General features: G+C 36.7%; 2 protein-coding genes across 2 annotated transcripts; one reads left to right on the plus strand and one right to left on the minus strand.

Annotated features, from left to right (window-relative positions):
• Nucleotides 1-420: 420 nt before the first annotated feature.
• arpc2 (actin related protein 2/3 complex, subunit 2) lies at nucleotides 421-13,348 on the minus strand. Its single transcript, XM_079619754.1, has 10 exons — nucleotides 13,088-13,348; nucleotides 11,315-11,349; nucleotides 10,975-11,087; nucleotides 7,583-7,628; nucleotides 7,312-7,498; nucleotides 6,773-6,866; nucleotides 5,325-5,451; nucleotides 3,944-4,044; nucleotides 2,931-3,031; nucleotides 421-923 (listed from the first exon to the last, which is right to left on the minus strand). Exons 1-10 carry the CDS (start codon nucleotides 13,159-13,161, stop codon nucleotides 902-904), a joined length of 900 nt encoding a protein of 299 aa, XP_079475880.1. The 5' UTR covers nucleotides 13,162-13,348; the 3' UTR covers nucleotides 421-901.
• Nucleotides 13,349-17,652: 4,304 nt separating this feature from the next.
• Nucleotides 17,653-20,168, plus strand: cxcr1 (chemokine (C-X-C motif) receptor 1). The gene is made up of 2 exons (XM_079618711.1): nucleotides 17,653-17,978; nucleotides 18,707-20,168. The coding sequence occupies exons 1-2, from the start codon at nucleotides 17,969-17,971 to the stop codon at nucleotides 19,798-19,800; spliced, it is 1,104 nt and encodes a 367-aa protein (XP_079474837.1). The 5' UTR covers nucleotides 17,653-17,968; the 3' UTR covers nucleotides 19,801-20,168.
• Nucleotides 20,169-24,188: the final 4,020 nt, after the last annotated feature.

Raw genomic sequence — 24,188 nt, forward strand, 5'->3', positions numbered from 1 at the left:
TATGCTTTATAGTGCATGAATACTTTAATAATGCTTTATAGTGCATGAATACTTCTAACCACAGTTATAATACTTCTCTATTCATTGCATGGAATTGCATTAAAACACATGACAAACAGCCAATTTTAGATGTAACAAGGAATCTGAAAATATTAAAATGCATTTTAACTTTGGTTACAATTATTTATATTTAAAGTGTTTAAAGTTTTAGCAAGATCTCTATTTCTGTTATGTTGATCTCCTGGAAAAATTAATAGTTTGTGTGGCACTGTTCCACAAAAATATGAAGCGGCACAACTGTTTTCAACATTGATAATAATAATAAATATTTCTTGAGCATCAAATCAGCACATTAGAATGATTTCTGAAGGATCATGTGACACTGAAGACAAACTGGCGTAATGATGCTGCCACAGAAATAAATAGAAAACAGTTGTTTTTAATTAATTTATATTTACATTAATAATATTTAACAATATTAGTGTTTTTACTGTATTTTTGAGCATAGAGACTCAAAAACATAAAACCCCCAACTTTTAAATGATTTCACCCCAAGGAACAGACAAGGAATCTCTTGTATAGAAGACTGGTTTATTCATGACCATTTCATGATGTCCAATATTGATGCATTTGGCGAAACGAAGGAAAGAGGAAAAGGAAAATACTGCATGACTATGTCAATAAAACACTGCCAGTCAACAGAGCTACACAGTGAAACATAAGAGTGTATCAAAAAATCGGTTTATCCAACATACAAATAACATTTATCCTATAAATGCAAAGCGAGGAATTTATTTGTCTCCCTGTTGAGGTGCAAATTCCACGTGGAGGATCGACATCACTGGCCAGAGGTGTATAATGGAGTCCACGGATCCTGGTCTCGTGATTGCACATCATGTCCTTAACGAGAGAAGGTCTTGCCCCTGAACAGATCATGTGAGGGTTAGATTCATGTTCCCAGGTCAAAACAGTGGAATAAATGTGATCAAATATAATTATCCTCTAGCCTGAGGCAAATCATAATTTTACACTCAATGGGCCAGATTTACTAAACAAGTCAAATTAGCGTGAGTGAGCAATCCCATAAAAGAACAGATGGGAGTGGAAAGTTTACCATGACGAAATTACTGACGAAATAAACAACAAATTAAAGTGTAAATTGCAGGTTACATTTTTCACGAAGATAATGCAATGTGCTTATTAAACAAAGCGCCCACCATTGTTTTGTATGATTTTAATACCAAAATGCTGAATATAATATGAAAAGTTGGTACTTTTTACAGTGGTTTTAAGCACTCCCCTTCCCTTCCACTAGGCTAGGCGTGACGTCATAAAGAGGGACTCAAAGCCTAGAGTTACCGTTAGTCTAACGGCAAGTAGGCTAGTAGTTATATTGGAGACCTAGCTAGCAAAAATGGTTAACTATTATGTTTGTGCGGGATGTACGAATACATCAAAAACGGGGGAGAGGCTCCACAAGTTCCCTAAGTCAGCCAGCATATGCGGCGAACACTTCACTGCAGACGACTATGACCCTGGAGACATGCGTCGGTTCAATATGGGTTTTAAACGCCCGGTACGAGTTAATCCCGATGCAATTCCTTCACGTCATTCCCATTCCTGCTCCTCTACACAGACGCAGCCAGATCATTTCCATAATGACCAACGCAATTTACCAAAAGCAGCGCAAATTAGCGTCTGGCTTTTGGGGCGGTAAATAATGGCGCAAATACCAGTAAATTGACTAGCGCAAACCTTAGTAAATCACCTTGCGTGGTTCACTTAAATACTCTCCTCCCATAAATATTGCATCTGATAGGGAAACTCCTACAAATGCATACACTAAGTTTTGGAAAATCTGATATAAGGACAAAGGTACAAGACTGGCTTTACTGAGGAAAAAAAAAAATACAAAACTTGAAGCATAATCAAATTAAAAACGACGGAGAAATATAATACTCATTTTAAAATGTATAAAAACAAATATATTTTAAGTTTATTGCAAAATATGCATATACACAAACATTTTAGTATTTTGAGAGTGTAGGGAGATCGACTCAAGTCATTCGCAGTGCTTCGTGGGAGTGGGCGGAGCTAAAGAGCTCTATTGGAGCTTTTTTCAATGCTCTGGTATAATTTGGGGTAAGCATCATGGGTAATGTAGTTTTTCACTAGGAATCCCACTGTTAAACATGATTGTTTTAAAAATAGGCTGAAATAATGTGGGCTCATGATAATACCATGGATTAACAACCTCGTAGCTCACAGTAGGGCTCTGGTTTATAAGTTATCATTCAAAATCAAAGAGTTTTTACTTCCAGACCCGACTTTTGCACTCTATTGGTGGATCTTTTTTCATGAAAATCTGTAATGTTGATCTTCACCAGGAATTTCGGCAATTAAACAGGTTTTTTGTTGTTGTTGTTGTTAAAATCACACTGATGAAAAGCAAATATCTTCAGAGTTCATGGTCAGTCTGTTTTGAAAGGTTTCTACGTTATTGATAAAAATCTATTTCTTTTTGGTTCTGTCCTACCAACGTCATACAAGTAAACTAATGAGTTTTGATTACAGAGAAAAATAATTTGCAACATTTGGCCAAGTTTCAGTTTAAACAAGCTCAAACAACCACTAGTGTGTTTTAAAAATACACGCTAATCTGCTCTGATAAGATCAACCTCTAAGAGTCAGCGAATGGTGCAACACCTCTGTGTAATTAATAAAGACGAAGAGTCAGAGCCAGTTAAATATACACTATCACAAATTTATCTTTTGCAAGTATGTGCCACTGGTATTGAATAAAACCCAGAGATAAGCACCAACATCCACACAAATGCCCATGAGAAAGATTTCTTTTTTAAAGATTTGGAAGACCTTTGATGTGCGATTTTTTAATGTGAAGTAAGAAAACTTGTGAAAACAGCACTTACGAAATAGTTTTCATCTCTTTCTTCTCAGCGTCTGGGCGAGCTCGGTTGAGTACCTTGAGGAACTCCGAGGTCTTGGCCCTCATACGAGTGTGGATATAGGCCTAACACAGGAGAAAACACACCGATTATTCATTAACTTCAGAGCAGTTGCCACTGACAAAAGCCCCCAGCATATTTGTTTCATCTGAACAAACAAAGGGCCGAATGGTTGAATGGCAAGTATGCAAACTAAGAAGCCCATTACAAAGCTTTTTACAAACTCAAGGGCGTTGCTCAAACCCTCATAAACACAAAGGCCGTGTTTACACCTGGTACTAAGATGCGTTTCGTTCGATCGGATCACAAGTGGACGATGCTAAATACAGGTGTAAACGGGGTCTAAAACATTTTGAGCTTGTCCACTTTCAACCACTTCCAGAGGTAGTTGAAAACGTACTCAACCGGATTGCTTTCGTACTGTAAACGCTCATGTGGAATGAGTCCGAACAGCCACAAAAGACCGTCTACTCTCCGCCTACTGACCTAATGCGTAACATTATGGGAAGCGGCGCTAGCCAGACGGGATTTAAACTTTGTCGGCTGAAGAGCCAACTTTGGTTTGAAGATGAAACATTTACCAAGCACAATGTTCTCTCACCATTTCTGATTTCTAATACACACACACACACACACACACACACACACACACTCACAGCGTTCAGCTGGTCTTGCGGCTGTCAGAACAGAAACTAAAGCTGATGCTCTCCGTATGTTTTTTGCTCATATGTAAATTGCGCAAGATTATTTCGTCCATTAGATCAAAAGATCACCCGCCCATTAACCCTCCCCTCGCAGAAATCGGGACAGAAGTGGTTGAAAGTGGACAAAAGAGAGATTAAAACACCAGGTGTAAACAGGAATGTGTCTCTCTCGTCTACTTGTGATCCGATCGACCAAAACCCCCTTTAATACCAGGTGTAAACAGGGCCAATAAGTTGTTGTTGGGTCGACTGAGGCGTTTCTGAGGGTCTCACCTTGGAGCACTTTATGTGGTAGTGCAGATAGTCCCGGAAGGTGTGGATGAGGTTGATGGTGTTGTCTCTGGTGCTGGCGTTGGTGTGTCGGGGGAACAGCACTGGTTGGAAATAATTTCAAATCATTTTAGGATTTATATTTAAACTAGAATATGATATTCAGTGTAAATGTGATATTTGGGTAACATATACATACTATGAAAAAAAAAATACTGCAAAAAAAAAAGGTTACTTTCTATAGAGTTACGGTTTGGTTTAGGGTTAGTTACTTGCAATTATGCATAATTTACTGTTATTACTATAGTAAGTACATGTAGTAATGTGTAACTACGTTACCTTAAAATAAAGTGTTACCAATATAAAATAATACATATTTATTATTTCTAAAAATATATAAGTATTTTATTTATGTATTACTGCAAAAAAAAAAGTAAGTTTTTGTCGTAGTATCAAAAATCCTTAAAATAAGATAAATTCACTTAAGCAACACTGCATAAGATATGCAGACTCGGTTTCATAGGTTGTGTCTTTATTTCGAGAGTATTTTGCCTTACTGCACTGACAGATTATTTAACTTGTTCTTAACTTGTTTATACTTAAAATTAAAGAAAAATCTGCCAGTGCAGTAATACAAATTACACTCGTATTAGACACTATGAACACAAGTCTGAATATCTTCAGTCTTGCTTCTTAAATTGATCCTGTTTAAAGAATTGTTAGACATTTCAACTGGAAAAAGGGGAGAAAAACTAATTAAATACTTAAGAAGTAATTTAAATCAATTAAACTTGAAAACAGATGTGCAATCCTAAAGGTATAACGTCAATTTGAGTAACTAAAAGCAATTTTCACAGAATGCAATAATCTGTAGTATGAGGTTTGCGTAGGCTAACACTAAAAGGACAGTATTTTCAGTTACTGCTGCAAGCTACCGGAGTAAAATGAACAAACAAAAAACGACCTAAATAAGCACTTAGTAAACATTGCATGTCTCCAAATACTTCCGTGGTTGAGTGAAAAACTGAAGTAGAGTAGCGCTGGTAAACGTTGGCTTTGATGAAAGGGTGTGGTGCTTTTTTTATTCATTAAGAGGTTTGTGTAACCGCCATGAAGAGAAGCTGGGCGTTTGCTCTCTCGAACCAAATGCAAATACACAGTGCACCTGCCACAGGTAAGCAGAAGCGCTTTGTTCTGGCCACGTATTAACGTACAAGTCATCACCAAGTAAACCAGACAAGAGTCTATATTTAACTTTGTTCCGACTAGCAGATGTGGTTGATAATAGTGTTTAACCAGGGTCCAAAATGAACACTTGTGAGTAAAAATATCCATTCTCGACACTAAATTCATGTTTATGTGTATGTGACCTCATGGTACAAACCAAAAGTGATGTAGCCGATGTTGTCTCCCACAGTGGCGTCAGTGTCCTTCAGCTCGAGAGGAGGCTCTCTGTGACTGAACAGCACCTGCGGAGCCGTGTGACTGGCCCTCCGGCCCTCCTTAAACTCCTGAACACAGAGAGAAAGTCATCGGTCTGTCAAAACGCCACTGTAACAAACACAGCAGCTGTCCTGGTGGGGGGTTGCGCTGCTGACATCATTACATGCAGGTGATTTGGTGAAAACAGTCAAATTACATTAGAAGTGCCTTTCATTTGTGAAGTATTTAATTCATTGGATTATCCCAAACATAGACATTATTACATGGTCATTCATTGTAAATTTTCCATTTACAGTAGTGGCCAAAAGCGATGTCCGGAGGGGATATTTGTTTTTATGACCCTGCAAGTTCGACTAAACGTTCGAATTAAGAGGAAAATATTTTATATTTTTTAAATATTTGAAATATGAGGAAAGAACAAAACACTAAACTTGGTTAAGGTACTTATCTGACAAAATCATTTGGCTAAAAAAGCAAACTACAGCTACAGGTTTCATTTTACTAGGCAAAAAAAAATGCATGGAAAAACTAAAAGCTCAGATAAAAAGCATACATAATACATAATCACCTATTAATATTTTGTTGGTTATCTCTTGTTTATGCAGGTTTCAATTTTTTTTTTTTTTGTATGACAGCCTGGCCAGAAATTATGTCTGCACAATTTCATTGAGTTATCATAAATAGAACAACTGACTTTTGCACAACTATGCAATATGCTTACAACATCTTTATTACATTTTTTTTATCATATTTAAATAAAGGGTGAAGAATGTCAATTTTCATAAGGTCGGACATCACTTTTGGCCACTATTGTACTTTCCAGCAAAAATAAATTACATTATACGATATACAAAATAGAAAACAATTATTTTAAATTGTAATTATATTGTAATGACATATTTTGACACTTACAAAGCTCACTGCATTACATATAAACTTCATTTTGTGATTGAAATAAGTGCTTGCTGATTTCTTTCTAAATGCCACTTGCATTGATATTTTTTTATATAAAGCAAATATTTTTGATTGTGGCTTATTTGTCCAAATACTTTTCGGGGTGACTGTACATATCTTACAGTGCTATACAATGATTTAAAATGTTGAAACATGCATGCTCCTCTATCTATGAACTCAGTTTTGAGGTCAGAATAAACAACAGCATTTCATTCTGTACATAAACACAGGAATGACAGCGTTGGTGTGTTGGTGATGACGTACAGTGGTTTAAATGGGAAGCCATGACACAAAATGGCTGCATTGCAAAACACCCAGAGGGCATGTTTCTCAACATTTTAAGCATACAGAAATGATTGAACAGTGAGTAAATACAGAAATGGTCGAGATTGAAACAGAGAACTATTCAATAGAAATGGGACAAAATGAGCGAACCTGCATGAACACTTTCCCGATGATGACATCGTCGTCATCCTTGAACACTGTGCTGAACACAACAGTTACTCGGTCTTTCTTAGCCTCAATATACCTGAAAAACACAAACACAGGTGAGATGTGAGCTAGATTATAAACTGTGTGCTAGGGGTGTCGTATACCTATATGTTTATCTGAAGTAATTCATATTTAAAAGATTTGCGCCATTCAATTTCTTCAGAAAATGTAAAATTCTAGTTATGATTCATCATTTGGTTATTTATGCTGCTTTCAAGCTGTGGATAAAATTATAACGTATAAAAACGTATTTAAACATATATTGCTATTTACATTGTAAGAATTTACATTTTAAATAGTTCTGCATGAAACAAATGATATGCATTCAACGCATTCTACATTTCCCTTACGGCCAAAAAATTCCATATAAAATAATAAAATTGGCTCTTTTATTCAATTAATCAGACAAATAAAGACTCGATTAGTTGATTATCAATGAGTTGTCAGTTGCAGGCCAAATGAAGAAAGATCAAGTATCTTACATAGACTCGTCATCCCTGTAATGGACAACAGCCCTCTTCTCTCCCTCACGACCCTCCTCCTGGAAATTAAAGTACTTCTCGAAGACGGAAGCAAAGCAGTTTCTCTTGAGAATGCCCGCCTGGTGGATCACCTCCTCCTTGTTGGGCGGAAGTGCCTCCAGGTCAAAGAGCAGTGAAATATTGTACCCTTCAGAGAGGAACAGCAACAAACCGTCAAACCAAAATTCTTACAGTAGTAACACAAAGTGAAAACAGCAGCCGTTTGGCTTACCATCTTCTGGTGCAACGAGGAAATTTCCATAAACGCGCTTCAGCAACTGAAACAAAACAAATTGAAATTCAAAAATTTTAATCTCAAATCAATGTCTATTTTAAAAAAGGACAAAACACTGAATTATTCTATAAGAATAACAACTGCAACAAAGTTAATGCAATATACTTTTTTTTTTAAAGTGAACATGATTTTAGATTAAAATTAGATTAAGATTAAGTTTTGTATGAATGTACAAGTGAAAGTGTATATCTTAGGCCCTACAGCTGGTTACTATTTCCCACATTTTGGCTAAACCCTCTGGTACGGCCTGGTCATTTTTGGCCGAAAAATGTTACGTTTTTTTTTTTTTTACTTCATCGGAACGGTACGAAACTTGATATAGGTTTTGGTACATGCTGTGTAAACAAAAAAAAAATGAATGAATGAAGTATAGAAGTCACATTTGAGGGCAGATCAATATCCTATTTCATGTCAACTAACCACGAATAAAATAACAGGCACTGGCTTGTTTCATTCCTCGCATTTTTAACATGCTATGAGTTCCTTGTATTTTGTCTTTTGTCATCCGTTTTAGCATGAATTTCAGTATATAGACAAGATATATTCAACAAATAAAACAGTTGTCAAGGGGGGGGAAAAAACCTCATTTGAATTCACTTTTGTCTCAGAGATTGTATCTGTGTGGATGGCATGAGCAGACAGGAAGCTGAGGGCCATTTCTACTGGTTCCTCTATTTTGCATTGGTAATTCGTTTGATTTACATTGCTTGTCCTGAATGGGGCTGGAACATACTTTGGATATTTATTTGCATTGGCATGGAAAAGTCTACCCATCAGCCTCAACTCATGAACCCGTGTTCAGTGCGTGTGCGGTACAGGAGCAACACGCGCTATAGTGCGTTCACATAAGCTGCGTGCGTTTGCAGTGTGCAACTGATCCGCGGCTGTACCACAAACACATTTACTCACTAGTCTATTTGTATTTCAAATCCAGAAGTTATCAGCAACTTTTATTTTTAAAAAGTTTTGTCAGCATTGTGATCCTCTTTGTACACCTATACACTCTTTAATAGACGTATTCACGTTTAAACAATTTAAACAACGTATTATTCAATGCATTACTTCTATATAGATTAAAAATTAAGTTGCTCAAGCAAGTGGTAAAATATTTAACCATGTACTATATTAAAATCGCATACATTTTAAATAAAAAATTATTTATTTTATACAATAAATCTTGCATTTTCACAAAGAACTTGTTTTTCCACCTCCACGAATGAGACGAGTGTCGTTCATTATGTCGCCTTGTTGAAGTAAATTGTAGTTTTCCTTGCTTAACCCCGGTCTTAAAGTAAAAAGATGACTGTGAAAAATAGTAGTAATTAAATGCATTTATGGTGAGAAGATCACTGCATTTTATTTAATTAAATGCATTTTCATGTCAATCTGTGTTCATTTTGACCACGAACAATGCGCTGTCGCTTTAATTCAGCGCGTGCAGCACAGCAAAAATAGACTCGGTGCGTAAACGATCGCCGCACTGCTGTATACGCACCGCTCCTGGAACGGATCGCCGGACCGTATCCGCGTGCAGTGTGAAAGCTCTAGCCTGTTAACATGGGTATGGAAAAAAAAAACGCACCGCATACGCACTGCACGGAGTACCGTATTTTCCGGACTATAAGTCGCACTTTTTTTCATAGTTTAGCTGGTCCTGCGACTTATAGTCAGGTGCGACTTATATTTCAAAATTAAGTCACTGAGATGAACCAAGAGAAAACATTACCGTCTACAGCCGCGAGAGGGCGCTCTAGTTGGCGGAGTTGTTCAGAAGCGACACAGAGGAAGAACTCAATGGATTCAGTGTGGAATGAGATCGCGGGAGCTTGGTGAACTTGCTTACCGGTAACTTGCTTGTTGGACTCGCTGGCTAATGTTAATTTAGCCCATTCAGCCTCCCAGGTATATGTTCTTTATGCTATTGTGCAGCTGAATAACTGTTAATGTGTTACGTTAACATACCGGACACCTTAAGCCTGTTGTTCTGTGTGCTATTGTGTAGTTGAATAACTAAGCCTTTCCAGATTAAATGTCTGTTCTTGGTCTTAGATTTTGTGAAATAAATTTCTAAATAAATGCGACTTAATAGTCCAGTGCGACTTATATATGTTTTTTTTCCTCTTCACGGCGCATTTTTTGACTGGTGCGACTTATACTCCGGAGCGACTTATAGTAAAAAAAAATACGGGTATTTGTGAAACGGGCGTAAAGATTCATTATAATACTTCCCTAAAAACAATTAATACATTTTCTCAATGCACATTCAAAATCCTGCAGATGCAACTGCAATGACCTTGAAACATGCCTGCAAATAATGAATCAATTGAAAATTCAAAACAGCAAATCAACTGAACACTGGCTTAGAAGGACAAGGAACCAATGTTTCTTTCTTTTTTTACAACATGTGACTTCCTCCATCCAAAGTGAGTCATAGACATAGACACTTCCTATTTCATAGTGAAACCACAAGCCATTTAAAACCTTACATGGTGATTAAATGTGATCACCCTGGACTGAATCATGTAAAATCATAGGACGAGAACAGTATGAGAGAAAGAATGACACAAAAGATTGCACTTTTCTGCAACTTCACATTGCATATAATTGTCCATAGGAAACCTGAACTGTACTTTCGTAACAGACAAGAATTACAATATATAATCTACAAAGGTCGCAATATTGCAACCTACGAGTCCATTTACTCAGTAAACTACGATGATGTTCTTGTGAAAAACTGCATTGAACATAATGTTGCAACGTGAAAGGTAAAATTCACAAAAACAATAAACCAGATCATATTTTATTCAAAATCAAAAGGAACGAGTAATCAAAATACACTACCATTCAAAAGTTTGGGGTCAGTAAGATTTTTTTTATTATACTTTTATTCAGCAAAGGCACATTAAATTGACCAAAAGTGTCCATAAAGAATATTACAAAAGATTTAAATTTCAAATTAATTCGGATCTTTTGAACTTTCCATTCATCAAAGAATCCTGAAAAGTATGGTTTGCACAAAAATATTAAGCAGCACAACTGTTTAGTAAAAAATGTTTCTTGAGCAGCAAATCAATGATTACTGAAGGATTGTGTGACACTGAAGACTGGAGTAATGATGCTGAAAATTCAGCTTTGCATAAAATTTCTGTTTTAATTTTTTATCAAATAAATACAGCCTTGGTTAGCATAACGACCCCCAAAAAAAGCATAAAAAAGCATGTCGACCCCAAACTTTTGAACGGTACTGTATTTTTTGCCTAAAGATAAAGCCAATTTTTATGCTAACCCTAACCCTGTTCTTGACAGGTTTGATGATTTTCTGCTCGTACCTCATCGGCGCCGTGCTCCTGAAGCTCCTTGTAGAACTTGAGAGAGATGCTGACCATTAGTTTAGTTTTGTCTCCATTGGGGTTGGAGATGTGGTAAAGCACACCATCGAAGTCTGTAGCAAAAATATTATAGGGTCTCATTCCAATCATTCATTTTGCTTTTATCACTGACACTGTATACATTTTATCAATAATAAAGATTACTGTTATTGTTACATCCTTTACAGTGGATGTGCAAGCACAAAAGAACGCTTAGTAAAATACATGCATAGTAATAACACAGTTTGGACAATAGAAACACAGACTTCCACTGCTGATGTTATTCATATTTTAACCTCACCTGCAAATGTAACTTCTACTGCTTCAGGCTTGTTCCTGAAAGAAAGAAAGAAAGAAAGAAAGAAAGAAAGAAAGAAAGAAAGAAAGAAAGAAAGAAAGAAAGAAAGAAAGAAAGAAAGAAAGAAAGAAAGAAAGAAAGAAAGAAAGAAAGAAAGAAAGAAAAAAAAAAAGCATTTTGTGAGTCTGCTATCTGGAAATGAATGACAATCTATAGGCCGTGGCGTGTGGGCACAAAGATAAGAAAATCACGGTACTGTCACTTTAAATACAGGACAAAAATATCGCTATTATCAAGATATTCAGCCTCATTAAGGCTGAGCGCAGGATGATTGACATGAATTATTTAATATTTAAAAGAACAGTTCATCCAATTGAAAGTATTTTCCACATGAAACACAAAGAAACAAAAACAAATAATGGACAGTCAGCCATTGTTATGCAATAATGACTGTACATTATTCCACTTAATACACACATACTTGCCAAATAAACAAATAAATAGCCTACATGGACATTAAATATTAATTGTGGAAATAATTGTGTTAGTTTGTATATGCTAGTATAAGTTATTTATGTGGTGTGGTCATGAACAGCGGTCATTATTCAAAACTATTTTACCTGAATGTTGTGATTGACCAATCAGAATTAAAGGGATAGTTCACTCAAAAAATGAAAACAATTCTGTCATCATTTACTCCGCCTCAAATTGTTCCAAATCTGTATTCATTTCTTTCTTCTGTTGAACACAAAATAATATATTTTGAAAAATATGGTTAACCAAACACTTGATGGACCCCATTGACTTCTAGAATATGAAGAAAAAAAATACTATGGAAGTCAATGGGGTCCATCAACTGTTAAGTTTCCAACATTATTCAAATATCTTCTTGTGTGCTCAGCAGAAGAAAGAAATTAATACAGGTTTGGACAACTTGAGAGTGACTAAATGACAGAATTAAAACATTTTGGTGAACTGTATCTTTTATGAATTCTGAACAGTATCCCATAATGTAAACATTGAACAATGACAGGATTGTAATGTGTTGGTGAACTATTCCATTAAAATCAATAATGTGCCGTTTCATTTACTTTTATTTGAAGTAAAATAACTTTTTTTCTTAAATAAACACAAAACGGAAACAAATTAGAACTTCTTTATATTTATATGCTTTGATGATGAGTCACATCAGGCGCGTGGCCGTTCCAACTCGAGCGCAAGCACGCGCAAAGTCACACGGATTCGGATTGTAGAAGAATGAAAGGGAGAGAAGTTCCCAAAGAATCTGCAATGCTACTCCATCCTGCATGGACGGGTCTGATAGTTGCTTGTTCTTGCCATAAACAGGTTCTAGCAGCGACATGTATTCGACTGATTTACATGGACGCTATGAACAGGAAGTGTCTCCAGTCTTCACTGGGACTAAACATGTATAGAAATCCGGTCAGCCGAAAGCGACATGTATGAAATGTTCAGAATCACTCACGAGATATGTTTTAGCAATCACTTGACACACTGATACACTCTCACTCACACATAAATAATTGTTTTCTATGTGACCTGAACAGCTGGACACACCCCATACAGGATACTTCATTACTCGAACATGGACAATCAACTAATTACTTCACAGAACAGAGTAAATCGAACACGAATGCATGCGTTATGTTATTTTATCCGTGCAAAAGAAAATATGTATCTTGTCAACGCATCCATGCATCAAATGAGCGATGTTTGATGCGAGTTCTGACTCAGACAGGAAGATCTTCCTCTTACCCGTTGCTCGCGCTGTCGAATTTGAGGGTGAGAGTCTCCTCTATGATCCGATTGTTGATTTCCAACAAAATCATGATGATTTAAATGACTGTTTAATGGCTATGTGGAATTAAAAATATAAGAGCAAATATTGCTGTTCTACAATCCTACTACAATCGTTTTGGTTTTCCTGCTCCTAGACTTCTGGCCGCTTCCGCATTGACTCGAAAGACCCGCGGGCTGCCCACGTCACTGCCTGTTCGTTTGTGCTAATCATATCCTGAAATTAAATAAGAAAGGATTTCTACTCTTTATTCGTTCTTTCTGAAATACTTCAGATATTTTATTTTATATTATAACATTTACATTTATTAGTTTATTGAAATCACGCTGTTTGGGGGCATTCTCTGATATTTCCAAGTTTTGAGTGTGACAGGCCTGTTGATACTTAGCCTAGGCTACTGTACTGTACTGTACTGTCCAGTTAATAAAAAACTGAAACTGCAAAATGATGTCTTTTGCAACAATATGTGTCTAAAAGTCGATCTTTTGTACCTCATGAGCAAAATGTAGGACAGTATTATAATAGACTAATGTTTTGTTATTGTAAGTCTAAATTTATCTTGCCTGAAACTTGAGTGAGTTTGATGTTTAGATAATTTCATCCAGTTAAGGCAGTAGCAAAATAGTTTGCGTGTTGGTGTGTATTTTGTCATTCACTCTTAAAAATAAAGGTTCTTTATTGCCATCGATGGTTCATGAAGGAACTTTAACAACTTTTGAATCTTTCCACTGCACAAAAGGTTATTTAAAGTGGAAAAAGGTTCGTCAGATTATAAAGAATGTTCTTCACAATAAGAAAAAAAAAGGTTCTTTTAAGATCTGTTCACTGAAAAGTTCTTTGCGGAACCAAAAATGGTTCTTCTATAGCATCGAAAACCTTCTTTTGGAACCTTTATTTGAGTGTTACAGAAGATAGTTAACTAGATTCTTCAAAGTTCCCTTTCTGTGTTTTATGGAAAAATGCCAGCATGCGAGTTTGCAATAACATGAGGGTAAGTAAACAATAACAAAGTTGGAAGAACTATTACTTTAAGAATTATTATCTTATCTATTCCCATTAAAATCCTATTCAATTGACATTCATTAGCCTAATGTCATTAACTCATTAACATTCATGGGTGACACTGCAGAGATCTTTATTTTTAATTGGAAAGTAGCATAAACATGCATCAGCTTCTGAGGATCTTTGATGAAACTGATTATAGCCTGAGGCTGAGTTTTCAGGCAAGAATTTCCACCTCTTTCTTTTTGTTGCCATTTACACACACTGTAATCTGAGAAGGACACTATTTTCCATTCTCTGTCTATAAAATGTTTTTACTTTCGTGGAATGAAGTGGGGGTTTCTCTATTTACAGGTTATTTCAGTTTACAAAGAAACTTGATCTTTCGACATGGACTTGAAAGAAATAGATTAAAAAAATGGGTTGAGTTCAAATCTTGAAATCTCTGATGTTTGATTGCACACAATATTTTGATTGCTGAGATATTTAAAATACCTCATTTGAGATTTTCTGCCCCTATATGGGTTATCTTGTGCTTACCATATTTTAATATGAATGCTGAACTTATATAACATTCCGATGTAATACAACCACTTTACATCTCATCTTGCATTCCTTGGCTTATTCTTCACAGAGAGACTTGTTTCTTCCTGTCCTGAACACAGCAGAAAAGGGTCTTTGTCAAAAAGGGCCAGACCAGATTCACGCTGCTTTAAATTTAAAAAAAGTAATCTAATTTAACTCATATCTCATTGTACTTGATCACCTTGCTGACAATAAGATAAATCTAAACAGAATTCAAGCACTTATTTTTGAATAACTTTGCATTAAGTCAATTACAATTATTACATTAAAATATTCAAGTTTGGGGGAATATGTATGCCTATATACGCTAAGACAAAGACAGAAAAATATAGTTCCAAACGTAGTTTAATAACAGGTAATCCAAGAGGCAGACAGGCATTAGCACAACACAACTTAAAGGGCCCCTATTATGGATTTCTGAAAATGACCTTTCAATAACATAGCTCTAAGTGAATGAAAACATCCTGCAAAGTTTTAAATCTGAAAGTGCACCGTATTTATAGTTATTGTCTTTCAAAAGAGTCGACTCTGAGTCAATTAAATGAATCGTTTTTCAAACGAGTCATAAGCCGTTTCGTTGTGATGTCAAGACGAAACATTAGCATATTGCCGGCCCACTTATTGCACGCATAGACCCTGTTTAAAAAAAGTATACTTGCAGCCAGACTAATTATCAGTATACTTCAAGTGTGTTAATGATTATTTAACTTGAAGTGTGGTATTTTTAAACATTTAATTTTGAACTAAGTATATTTTAGTTGTAATTAAATTGTAGTAAAGCATAACTTTAAGTGTATTTAGTGTACTTATCTGTACTACATTGGAACAACTTCAAGTATACTTCGTATATTTTAAGTATATATCTGTGTAGGGACTAATTACATGCTTAATTAGTGACATTAAAGTGTACTTTATTTGTGTTACAAGTACTGAGAAACGTCCTGCTCGAGCCGTCCTTGAGATGGAGGCTCGGGTTGAATGAATAGTTCTTCCAATGTTCGCGCTCGGATTGATATATGGTCAAATCGACGTCATTGTTCGTTAGTGTGTTTAGTTTATGGTGTATGAAGTCTCAGGACAGCAGAGCTGACGTTATGGCAATGGGAGTTTTTGTTTTCGACATGCACTCATAGCATGCGCTATACGCGGCAGACCAATCACAACAGACTGAGCTGTCTGGCCAATCAGAGCAGAGTAGCTCATGGAAATGAGGGATTTAGAGAGATTGAATCATCTGACGAGTCGTTTGAGAATCATTGAAAATCTGGTGATGTGCAAATGTATATTATGAGAAAATGAAAGTTTTTTTTAACTATGATGCATGTAAACCTGTTGTAGGAGAATCCAAAACAACATTAGGAAACTTTAAAATAGCATAATAGGGGCCCTTGAACATTACGGTGACCAGACACTGAGTGATGGTGAAGGGGAAACATGAGTACTGAATGCAAACGAAGTAAGAACAATACACAGCAGATACATGAACTCATAATGATGGTAACCAAGGAGACAGATTAGTGGTGAGAATCTGAACATAATTGTGACAATTGGATCATTATTGCCGTGATTATTATGTATCGTGTTATATGTTTGCAAACAGTGTTTCTAACCCTAATTGATGGAGTATGTAGCTTTTCATTTCTTAAAAAAAAATGCAGGAACTAGGAAGACACATCATGGCCGTATTCCAGGATGACAATGTCAAGATTCATCAGACTCAAATTGCACCTTTGAGTCTAGACATACAAGTCATGACTTTACAAAGTGCTGGACTCTTACATTGTCAATACAAGATCTGCGCCAAAAATTCACCTCTTAATGGAAATACATGGTATGATGCAGACTTTCAATTAATTTAAATATACCTCACTCCCCTCAGGGTCACGGCACCAGTGTAACCCCTCCGGATCTACTCACACTTTTCTGAGGTTCAAACGGCATGGGATGTGGACAGACTAACAAGGACGCTAAAGACCACAGTTTCTAATACAATAGTACGCCAATAGAGGCCAGGGGAGTGGGGTTTACTTGTACTATACTAGCTAGCCTCTCTTACACCTCAAAATATTAAAAACACATATTTTATAATTTACACCTGAAAAGATTGCTCTGCATGTTTGTTTACACACCACATAAAAATAAACTCAATAAACTTTATGGTTACTTTTTCTGCATTTAAAAATAGCTCATGAAATGAAATTGGTCGCTTCTCATGTGAGAAACACTTGTTTACAGCATCTTCGGGACAAACCCAGTGGGACGGAGTTGCTCAATTTCCTGGATAAATGTTGGTAAGTGATGATTTGTGGCCTCACATCTCTTCACATGTGACGCATCTTTCCTCCGATGTTGTACAATCACTTCCATATTACGTATTTGAGGTTTTTCTAAATGATGTTTATGGTGTTGTTTGACCAGATAAATAGTTGTCATTGTACCAAATAACATTCTAGTGATTTATTTAAAATTCAAAAATGTTATAATCTTGTCTTTTTACATTCACACAACATGTAACAAATAAGGAAATTATTTATTAGTTTAAATGTGTTTGATTTCCTATAGATTTACTCTTAAAATTAAATTCATTTATTTTCATCAGTTTTTTTTTGTTGTTTTTTGCAATGCACATGCATCACAGAATATATTTTATGACTGTTATTTAAATGTAACAATTTAAAGACTGTCATGTATATGTAGAAAGAAACCCATTAATGTTCCTATTAATATTCACGACCAAAATAATGATTTAAAACTGGGTTTCAGAATTCTTATTAAATGGCCTCATGACTTTGTATCATAAATATTATGATTTTAGTCCACATGATTCTTAGTTTCACTTTTGGTGTTTTGATCATGTTTAAGTCAGATTGAACACGAGTGAAGATCTTGTGACCTTTCGAATGTCTACAAATTCCCCAAGCAAGCATCTCTCATCTTCTGCTTTCTTATAGCCACATAAAAGCTACATCACCAAACATCCTAATCTTCTGCATCACATTCAGATATTGGAGGGGAAAGATTATTCCAGATATGTCATGAGTACCGTGAATAAGTTTTTGAGAAGAATTGGAGCATCTTATTTGAGATGGTGAACTTTTTTGGTAACCTTTAGGACTTGGCAAACAGGATATATCAACATCCCTTCAAAGAGTATAAAGGAACCTTCAGCACACAAGTCTAACATTTTATCCTGTGGATTCTCACGTACAGCACTTGACAAAAAAAAAACAAAAAAACAAGAAAAAGTAGTTATGATGACTGGTAAGTCCCATTTCTCAATTTTATCATTCAAGACAATTATTTCAAAATCTGATTATCAAAAGCTTTTAAGTCGTTGACAATTAAAATGTTTTTTTTTTAAACAGATTTTAAGTTAAAATGTAGGCTATATGAATGTACAGGGACCATTTCAGCTTTCCCTAAAAATGTTTAATCATCTTTAGCCATAATTTATTCATTTTAAATAGTCCTGCTGTGTGAAAAATACATTTTACTGTATATTTCCACCTTCAATTAAAATGAGTTAATATGCAATGGGCCTAAAAAGCTACATTTTAAATAGTAATAGTTTTAACAATAACAGTAAAATAGTTTAAGATAGCATGTCACATTCAGAAAAACATTTTAAATGTCAACTGCCCACCAAAAAAACTCTTAAAAAACAATTAATTAATGGATTGGTTTTTTTTGTTTATTTATTTGTTTGATAGTATATTTGTTTTTCCTTGTCATTTTTTTATTATTATTTTTTTTTTAGACATAATAAATAATAAATACATAAACTTTCATATGAATTTCATTAATAAAAACTGATCAAGAAAAAAATCTATGAATGTATGATTTTTTTTTTTTTTTAAATGTAAGTTTTTTTTTCTTAATTTGATTTGTATTTGATACAGAGTTAAGCTAAACTGTATTTCTTGCCGGAAACATTTTTTATTTTGAAATTATTAATAATACATTGCTTTTCTATTTGTTCTTCTCTACAGATCTGAACACCTCATATCTTATGGGGACTATCGATGACTTCAGTGAAGTATATGAAGAGTTCAACTATACAGAATACCAGAACGACACTGAATTTGTCGTGGATGAGAATACGCTGCTCTGCTCCTCCATCAATATGGCGAATGCGGCCATCAACATTTCATTCTGTGTCTTCTACATGCTCGTCTTTCTGATGGCTATTCCCGGGAATCTGATCGTAGGCTGGGTCATCGGCTCTAATAGACGCTCACTTTCTGCATCGGACGTTTACCTATTCAACCTGATGCTGGCCGACACATTACTGGCTCTTATTCTGCCATTTTCGGCGGTTTCCGTGATCCAAGGTTGGGTGTTTGGTGATTTTTTTTGCAAGTTGGTTTACCTGGTGAAGGAAGTGAACTTCTACACCAGCATCTTGTTTTTGGTGTGCATCAGCGTGGACCGCTACTTGGTCATCGTCCGGGCTATGGAGTCCAGGAAGGCTCAGAGGAGACTGTGCAGTGGGGTCACCTGTGGAGTGGTGTGGGTTTTGGGCTTTGTGCTGTCCTTGCCATCATTCTACAATGAGGCATTTTATGACAAATTTTCTAATAAGACTATTTGTGCAGAACGCTTCGAGACGGACCACGCCGACGAGTGGCGACTGGCCACACGTATCATGAGGCATCTGCTGGGTTTCCTTCTCCCTCTGCTGGTCATGTTGATCTGCTACAGCGTGACAGTGGCGCGGCTCTTGCGTACACGTGGTTTCCAGAAGCACAAGGCCATGAAGGTGATCGTAGCCGTGGTCGTGGCTTTTCTTCTGTGCTGGACCCCCTTCCATGTTTCCATGATAGTTGACACCCTCATGAGGGCCAGAGTGGTTCACTTCAGCTGTTTCACACGGACTTCGGTGGACGTCGCCTTGTTCGCAACTCAAAACTTTGGGCTTCTGCATTGCTGCATGAACCCAGTGCTGTACGCCTTTGTGGGAGAGAAGTTCAGAAGAAGGCTTCTGCAGTTGCTCTATAGAAATGAACTTCTGGATCGGATCTCCGTCTCTAGATCTAGTAGGTCCTCCTCTCTGACCTCAGAAGGCACTTCCAACTTCTTGTGAGCTACTGCCAGGCAATGGACATCAATGTATGTGAATTGCAAGACACTTAGTGCACCTTTCCATGTTCGCTTGAAATACAACAACACTGTGTTGTAGAGCAGGAGTGTCCTATTATGTTCCCGACCCGAATGGCTACTTTCCGTCAAAGTGTAGCTTTAGCTCTAATTAAAAACATCTGAACCAGATAATCAAGGTCTTCAGGGCTACTAGAAACTTCCAGTTGTGTTGGAACTAAACTCTGCAGGAAAGTGGCCCTTCAGGAGCAGGTGAGCCCTACTAGAGGCTACTTGCCATGTTGTGTTGGCTCCCTCTATTGGTCAGAAAGAGCAAAATCCAAATAAAAAAAAAGTGATGACATTTTTGTAGACAAAAAAAAAAAAAAGGATTTTTTTTCCTTTGGGCTGTTGGATGATTACAGAAAATAAGCTTTGTGGCCAACAACATTTATGATTCATACACCCTTTGTTCATCAATGATAATCTTCAAAAATTAACTCAACTTTTATGAATTCTGAAACACAAATACAATCAGCAGAAGTGAAAAGCTAAAGATAGGCTATAAATGAACTACCATGGTCACATGACTCAAACGCCACCACCATTCAGCTTCCGACAACTCTTTAGGGTTGCGCTTAAGGAGACTAGATCGCTTTATATAATGAACAGATTTAATTTAGACTTTTATTTACATATAAACATTGATCAGCGAACATAAACAGAAGCTCAACCGAACCTGCTTGACGCAAGAATGAACCTCATTGGTGAAGCTCAAACGTGCTGCGTAACATGAGAATGAACCTCATTGGTTCTTGCTGAAGCTCAAACGTGCTGCGTAATAGAGTGCGGATCGGGACGAATTTTTCTGTCCGAGCCCGGCCCCCGTCCGACAGAGCAGTGTCCGAACCCGACCCGAGCCCGATAGGCATAGGCTAAAGATATTTATGTCCGAGCTCGACCCGATACTAATGACACATGTACATTTGTGTGTGGAAAGCCCGCTTTTATTAAGCAACTGTAGGAAGGCATTTGGAAATGTCAACAGGATGAGCGCATCAGCGCGCACGGAGCAACAGGCGCTCTTAACACAGGCGCCATGCACGTGTTTCGTTGTCGCGGCTACATAAACAAATTTCCGAACACAGGAAGACGGATGTTATGGTAATATTTTACATGTATTTTAATCACAAAAACGAACGTTTGCATCAAGTGAAAGCATCAGGCACATTGGCTACCTACATAATAAACTGTTTTAAATTTAAAATGTTCATGCCTTATCGCGCTGATGTGACCTAGCCCGACCCGAACCCGAACATAATTTCTAAATATCTGTCCGGAATCCATCCTCTACTGCGTAACACGAGAAAGAACCTCATTGGTTCTTACACGCCAAGCGAACATGCTTGAGCGTCCATCTACCACAATTGATGTGTGAGTTGATGAATGTTTATATGTGAAAAAAAGCCTAAATTCAATCTGAAGATGAACAAAAGTCTTACGGGTTGATGAACTAAAGATAAACAAAAGTTTTACGGGTTTGGAACAACATGAGTGCGAGTAATTAATGACAAAATTGTAATTTTTGGTTTTTCATTAAAGGTAACCCTTTAATGTCCCCGACAAACGTTATAGTCCCATTTCGCCACTTGTTAACTTAGCAACCGCCATTATCAAGACAAGTAAAAGTTTTTAAATAATCACAAGTTGGCTTTTACTGATGTATTTTGTGTCAAAGATTGAAACGTGAAAATATCTTGAGTGTGTGTTCACCACAGACCTTATTTCAGGCTTTTAACTAAAAACCCATTCAAAAAACGTCTTAGGTGACTTTGTCAAATAGCTAGGCCATGGGTTTGGAGAGAGGTTGATGTTAGCGAAATTGCTTACAGCACAACATGCAAAAGCTTTTCATAGTCATGTTTTGCTCAAGGCAGCTGGTCTGTACAGTATGTGGTCAGTAAGCAAAATGCTTTTTATTTATGAGATTATAGTCCAAAATGCACAAAAATATATTATACTGTACTTTTTTTCCTCCATTAATTGTACAGAATTCTTCATTTCATTCAGGGCATTCTGGAGGGGTGTTATATTATATTATATTATATTATATTATTGTACTCATGAAGTGTCTATAGTGTTTTATTTATCAGCCTTAAATGAATGCAATAATAACAAAACCTATCCAGGACTTAAAATTGATGTACTGTTTTTGTGTGTTTTTTTATGCTCATTTGTAAGTTTAAAAAAATAAAAATGCTATGAACACTCTCATGTCCCTTTAATAATAGTCTTGTTTGAACTTGTACGCCTTTGGCTCAAAGCCACTTTTCTTTGCGGAAGCTTCACGTTTATTTCAAGTGAGTGAGATAAAATATTTCAAGTCAAAACAACATTTTGTGTCCAATTATTTCCCAGACGTAGTTTTGGTATTGAGGTCAAAGTTAACTTGCCTTGCGCGGTTCGCTATACAACAGTGGGTGATGGTCACACAAGACGACTCTGCAGATTTGAAGTGTATTTCTATTGCAGTGACTTTTTGTTCTACAGACAGGGTGACCACCATCCTCGATTAAGTTTCCCTCAGGACTTTTGTAAAAGCCAAAATATGACCACCTCAGATTTGGTCCTCTTAAAAGGCTGAAAAATATCCCGAGCACGGGCTTCCGCCATTTCTTCTCAAATGAAAAAAAAAACCAACATTGCGCGTCAGACTGTTGATGGCTGGACAGGATTTACAGTGAGTTGTTAAAATCACGACAATCAAACATGGTTTTAATGATAAATATAGCTGCAAGCAGCCATTACGGGGCCAAGCGCAAAAGCAGACGACGAGATATGCCTACATGGCTGAAAGTGTGAGACAAACTGCAGCAAGGAGCAATTAAAGACATTTGAAGATGAATTTTGGCAAAATGGTTGAAAAATCACATACAATAACTAAAAATATGATTATCACTTTCGACCAATAGGTGGCGCAGTTACGAAACTGATGTGATGTGGTCAGAGTGAAGTGACAATGACACATACAAAGTTTGGTGTCAATATGTCAAGGCATTGCAGATATAAAGCCTGAATAGTCATTTTGGCATCATGCCTCAACTTTGCCACTGCGGTATACGAAAACGGTTTCGTCTATCAACACGAAATCCATAACTTTTACTCGGCACGGTCTGGAGATGACACGATCCGATTTTGGTGAAAATCGGACGTTCGGTCTAGGAGGAGTTTGAAAAAGTAGGTTTTAAAACAAAATAAAGATGGCGGACAGGAAGTTTGACTGACTATGGCGAAATTGGTATCTATGTTTTCAGCATAACCCAAGGAATCTATTGAGATCAGTGTCATTATTATAGGCAAAATAATTCAAAAGTTATTACCATTTTTGGAAATTTCATTATAACTTTTGACCAAAAGGTGGCGCTGTCTCATAATCTTTTGAGTACCTTTAGGGCCTTGTACTGATGACCCATACTGAGTTTCGTAACGATACGTTCATGCGTTCATAAAATACAGCATTTTAGCACATAATTCAAAATGGCCGACAGGCAAAATGGCCGATATGGAAAATTGTATATCAGTCAACTCAGTATGACGCCCTGAATCTATCGAGACCACTTTTGTGATTTTTGGACAAACCGTTCAGAAGTTATAAGCAAAAACATAAATTCTTCATATCTCCGGACCAGTAGGTGGCGCTGCGCCGAAACGCAGCATGTAGCCTCAGGTCATGCTTGTGACGACATGTACCAAATTTGGTCTGAATCCGACAAAGCGTTGTGGAGATACAGCCTTGAATCTGTTTTCGCAAGCTCAACATAAAATTTATTTTCGCGGTATTCAAGAACGGTTATTCGAATCAACTTGATTTCCATGAATTTTTGTCGTCACGGTCTGGAGATGATCTGGTGAAATTTTTGTGAAATTCGGAGCAACGGCCTAAGAGGAGTTCGAAAAAGTAGGTTTTTCGGAAAATTCAAAATGGCGGGAAAACTATTATGACTGAAAATGACGTCACAGGGTGCAGTCGAATCGTCGTGAGCTCAGGAATCAGAGGGGAAAAAAATTTTTGTTTCTAGCCCTTGTGGTTCAAAAGTTATTAGCATAAACATGAGTGAAACTTTGGACAGCTGGTGGCGCTAGAGGGAATGAGTTGAAGACTCCAAATTTGCTATGGTGATAGTTCAGGCTGTCCTCTATCACTGTGCCAATTTTCATAAGTTTCCCGCAAACGGTTCTATAGGCTGCCATAGACGCCCAGTCGGAAGAAGAAAAAGAAGAATAAGAACCGGAACAGATACAATAGGTGCCCGCACCTTCAGTGCTTGGCCCCTAATTACATTTTAAACGATAATACTAACCGTCAGTACATTTTATCGTGGTTTATCGGTAATA

This window comes from Phoxinus phoxinus (genome assembly GCF_949152265.1).
Source record: "Phoxinus phoxinus genome assembly, chromosome: 7".
NCBI lineage: Eukaryota > Metazoa > Chordata > Actinopteri > Cypriniformes > Leuciscidae > Phoxinus > Phoxinus phoxinus.